General features: G+C 42.7%; 1 protein-coding gene across 2 annotated transcripts in view; it reads right to left on the bottom strand.

The window, feature by feature from the left end:
• The window catches only part of colec12 (collectin sub-family member 12), a 29,081-nt gene that overhangs the window by 4,088 nt on the left and 19,993 nt on the right, over nucleotides 1-5,000 (bottom strand). For both annotated transcript variants that reach the window (XM_077555649.1, XM_077555648.1), the window contains 3 exons: nucleotides 4,381-4,467; nucleotides 2,265-3,308; nucleotides 158-694 (listed from right to left, as the gene is read on the bottom strand). In XM_077555649.1, the coding sequence (XP_077411775.1) occupies nucleotides 158-694; nucleotides 2,265-3,308; nucleotides 4,381-4,467 (1,668 nt within the window). The remainder of the gene's footprint in view (nucleotides 1-157; nucleotides 695-2,264; nucleotides 3,309-4,380; nucleotides 4,468-5,000) is intronic.

The following is a 5,000-nucleotide window of genomic DNA, read 5'->3' as shown; positions in this document are numbered from 1 at the left end:
TTTTCTCAATGCATTTATTCAAGTTTAGCGATTCAAATCTAATCTAAATTATTCTGATGGCACATATTTCATACATACCACATTTGCAATTAATGTTCAATTGAGGAGCCTTAATATAGAGTACACGTATGTTTAATGATGCCAAAGTCAAACCAACCAGGAGCTGAAGTCGGGGCAGGCCGTGACATCTGAGCCTGCTTTGTCACTGCAGTTTGTGGTTCAGCTGGTTTGGGGGCCACAGTGGGTTTCACTGGCTTCAAACCAATCGGAGGCACAAGTGCAGGTAACCCGGGAAGCCCTGGAGGACCGGGAGGGCCGATGGGTCCAACAGACCCACGTGGTCCCTCTAAGCCAGCAGGTCCCGCAGCTCCTCTGAGACCCTGTGGTCCTTGTGGCCCTTGCACACCCGGTAGTCCATCTCTGCCCGGTAGACCTTGAGGTCCAGGGTCTCCTTTGTCTCCGGGGATTCCAGGTCGACCCCCAGGCCCTCTTGATCCTTTCGCCCCGGGAAGGCCTCGCGAGCCAGGTGTACCCTTTGGACCCGTTCCACCTTGTGGGCCAGGAGCACCTTTTTCCCCTTTAGATCCTGCCATACCTTGCACCCCCTTGTCTCCCTTTTCACCCTTCTGGCCTTGATTGCCTACTGGGCCCTGGGGCCCCTTGTCTCCCTTGGGGCCCCTGGGACCTGGTGGACCTGAAAGACAATTAGAAGCAATGAGGAGGTCTGTGTTCAGTTGTATGGCTACTGGTGAAACTACACGAATATTCTTATGAAAAATATTTTTTTCCCTCATTTCATTCATAACCACAGAGACTTTTTTGCGTATTAATGAAAATGTAGGTGTTGGGGTTTGGTTCGGGTAAGGTAGCACTTAGGGTTGGGGTTTAGGGTGAAACTTCAGGTTTAGGGTAAAGGTTAGAGGTTAGGTTAATGGTTTCTGGTTTAGGGTTAGGATTTAGTGAGTTTAGGGTTGGGGAAGGGTTTAAGGATTTAGTGAGGTTTTAATCTTTCAGGGTGAAGTAAGGGTTTAGTGTTTGTGTTTAGGGTTGGGATGAGGGTTCCAGGTTTAGAGTTTGGGGTTTAAAGTTTAGGGAAAGACCAAAGGATTCAAGGTTACAGATTAGGGGTTTGAGTAAAAGTTTTAGGTTAGGCGTGAGGTAGGGTTTAGTTTTGCGATGTAAGGTTAGGGTTGGGGTTTGGCGTTCAGAGGCGACAGTTTAGGGCAGGGGTCAGCAACCTTTCCTGTCTTCAGAACCAATTTAGGCCAAATAAATAACCAACAATCTGTCTGGAGCCGCAAAACATTTGAACATTGTGATGAATGAAACAGTGTGTTAGTGTTAGTCTGTACTGTTTGTACTGAGATCCCAAGTGATAATTAGTGCTGCACCGGAACAGAAAAATATGTAGCATTCAATATGTAGAGCTTAATTTTCTACTTCCTTTCATCGTCTGTTTGGGGATTTTTTTTCTCTCCATACATTTTTAAACTTTTCTGCCTTTCTGTCAAATTTCTGACATTTCTGTCACTTGTATGGACACTATATGGTAATTTTCTATATCTCTTCTCGCTTTAAAAAAAATATTTTTTAGACAATATTTTTCTGCCTTTTTTGCAATCACTTTTCTGTCATTTTTGGCAATTTGTAGACATTTTTGGCAATTTGTAGACATTTTATGGGATTTCTTTTTGTGTGTGGACATTTTATAGATACTTTTTGAATGTTTTTTTCTGCCTTTTTAAATTACTATTCTGGCAGTTTTGGCAATTTAATGGACATTTTTAATGAAAAATTGTCTTTTCTTCCCTTTTTTTGACATTTTATGGTGACTGGACAATTTTTTAGGTATTTTCTTTCCCTAAAACTTTTTGATCTACCTTTCGTCTTCGACTTAAAAATTTGGACTTGACATTTTTTGAATATTTAATTATTATTATTATTTAAATTCAATCATTAATTAATTTAAATGATATTTTATCTAAAAAAAATAAATAAACATGTAAAACAAAAAAAAAATCTTTTTTTTTTAGTAGCCAACGGAGAGGTACTAAAGAGCCACATGTGGGACCAGAGCCGCAGGTTGCAGACCCCTGGTTTAGGTGTAGGATTTAGGAAAATAGTGTCGTCTTAATAGTCTACTTTTCCAGACTGGACACTCCTGCTGTACATTTCGGGTAAATTGAAGTTACTGACCAAAAATTTCACAAATGTATCAAAATTGATGAGGAAGTATTATTTTTGCCCCGACACCATCTTCTTACCCTGCAGGATGGTGAAGTTGGTGATGAGCTGCGAGTGCTTGCTGTCCACCAGTTTCATCTCCTCCATCACTACAGACAGGCCGTTGACTTCTTTGTCCAGTCGAGCCACCAGCTCGTCCTGCTGGGCGCGCAGGTCTCTGCTCTCGGCCTTGGCCTCGCTGACGCTGTTGTTCAAGCCCAGGAGCACGTCAGATTGGTGCATTACCGTCTCGGCGCACGACCTCAGGCTGTTGAGGTCCGAGCTGATGGAGCCGAGCAGCTGCGTGGAGAAGCTCACGTTGCCCGTCACGCGGTCCATGTTGCTCTCGTGCTTGTCCAGGCGCGCTTCCACCTGGTCGAACCTGGACGAGGTGGCGTTATCGTGGTCCCTCTGGTGGTCCATGAGTTCCCGCAGGGTCTGATCATGTCCCTCAGTGAGGACGGAGGTGTTCTGGATCTGGCTCGCTAGCGTGCTGAGCTGAGTACCCAAATCATCCAAGGCTTCGCTGTTGGACCGCGCCGATGCCGAGTTGTTTGCCGCCAAAATCTGAAGGTTCTGGACTTTCTCCTTGAGCCAGTCTGTGTCTGCACGGGTTTGTCTGGCAGTCTGTTGTAGAGTCTGATAGTCATTCTTGAGTTTTTGCACCGCCTGCCCCGCGTCTTCCACCGTCTTCTGCAGCGAGCTCAGCACATTGCGCTGCTGGGCCTGCGTGATGTTCAGCGCGCTAATACTGACCTGAGCCTGGCCCTGCTCTTTGACCTGACCTTGGATCTCGGACTGGAGCCTGGCCGTGTCAGTCTGCAGGTCGCCGATCATGCCGCCGTAAGACGTCAATGTCCGGTTGACGCCACGCAGCGAGGCGGCGTTGCCCTTCAGTAAACTCTGCAGCGAGACGTGGCTGTCCTGTGTGTCGTCGCCCGTCAGCTGCAGTTCACTCAGCACGTCTCTGTTCTGGGTCGACCTGACGGCGATGTCGTTCAGCTGGTTCTGCAAGGCCTCCAGATCCGACTTAAATGTCTTGATGCCACTGGTGCTGTTAACTGACTTCTCACCCGTCTGGTAGTCTGAAGAGGAAATGCAAAAAGGTGAAAATGATTTGAGCCTCTCCAAAGTCGCACGACATCACGCAAAACCTCGGATCAGTCAGCATTAGCTTTTTTTGTGAACAATCTCACCAACAAGGATTCTATCACATGTTCCGTGGCGGCTTTTCTTTCGCTAGGCAGAATTCATAGGGCTCAATCTTAACTGCTGAATTAACCATGAGAAAAATGACTCCAAAAACAGGACTACAAACAGTAATTCCCCATACATTTGCAGTTTTTTGAAGCTATGTTCCGTTATCCGCTGAAAAAGTAATCTATTCGTGGCCCATTTATAATTTATTAAAGGATAAATGTAATGGAAAAATTAGGTAGCCAGTAGGCAAGATTACTGTAGTTAACGAAAACAAACAAAATAACAAAAACTCAAAATTCAAAAAACATTTTCACTAACAACATAAAATAAAAACAAAAACACTTTTTAATAAACAAAAACTAACTGAAACTACGTTTTACATTTACAAAACGAACTAAAACTATAATTATCGCGAAAATGTCATTTGTTTTAGTCTTTGGTTATTAATTGAATACATGAGCCTTTGGGGGTTATTTTAAAAGTGATTTTAAGTATATTTACTTTTCAATATTAACCGGAATAAGGACGTTTGAAAGTGTGTCACACCGAAGTGACGTCGTCTAGCACAGCCAATAGAAAAGCACCTTAATATGACATCACTCCTAGGCGACAATTTTGCACACTTGACTTTTGGCTCCAATGGCTCGGCTTGAACTGCTTTTTCAACTCAGACAAAAAGCAATGCTTGGTAAGAAATGTATTACTTTTTTTTTATTTTACCATGGTGTTTATTAAAATATTGCACACAAGTAATACACGTATAAAAAAAAACAAAAAAAAACACAAACTCAAAACTAATTAAATTTAAAAAACGGAATTCAAAACTAAATAAAAAATTCCAAAACTATAATAACCCTGCCAGTATGTTATATAGTTCGGAATTAAAACAAAGTCTGAACAAATGAGTGTGACAATGTCCGAATTGAATTCTAACGAGTGTGTGACGGCAAAACTCACCAAGTTTCTTTAAGTCGGTTTCCACGGCGTTGATTTTACCGCCATAATTCTGCATTCCCTCGGTGACGCTGTCCATTCTCTGGACCACTGACATCAATGAAAAGAAGTGGGCATTGTGAATTGACTTCATATGTGGATAAAAGGAGATGGCACAAGCACAGGAGCCATTCAGACAAGCTGTTCAACACTAGAGGGCACCACAGTACACGCAGCGTGCAATATTGCACTATATGTCTGTAGAAAAGTGATTTGCAACCACTGTGCTGTAGCACATTAGAGTGCGTGGTAGCCGTGAGAGATTATCATATGTGCCGTGTGAAATGATCCGTTCTCACAAAATCGGTCACACAATTATCACATAATTTATTCCCTATAAATAATGTATATTTGCTCCACTACCTATGCCAGCAATATATAGTGAGAGGCAGAATAATTAAATGTTATTGCAGTAGATAGAAGAAGGTACAATTTACCCGTATATCTACCTGATGAAATTCGTACAACAGATGAATACAGTAGGTTTGTGTTCAACTAAACAGGCCCATAATTCATAATTTTTTCAACTCTGCATTAACTATTCTCACAAAAAGTTACACTCAACCTTAAACATTTCTTGACAA

This window comes from Vanacampus margaritifer, chromosome 2, assembly GCF_051991255.1.
Source record: "Vanacampus margaritifer isolate UIUO_Vmar chromosome 2, RoL_Vmar_1.0, whole genome shotgun sequence".
In the NCBI taxonomy this organism is placed as follows: domain Eukaryota; kingdom Metazoa; phylum Chordata; class Actinopteri; order Syngnathiformes; family Syngnathidae; genus Vanacampus; species Vanacampus margaritifer.
The sequence above is the reverse complement of the archived record's forward strand: the minus strand, read 5'-3'. Positions and strand labels throughout refer to the sequence as shown.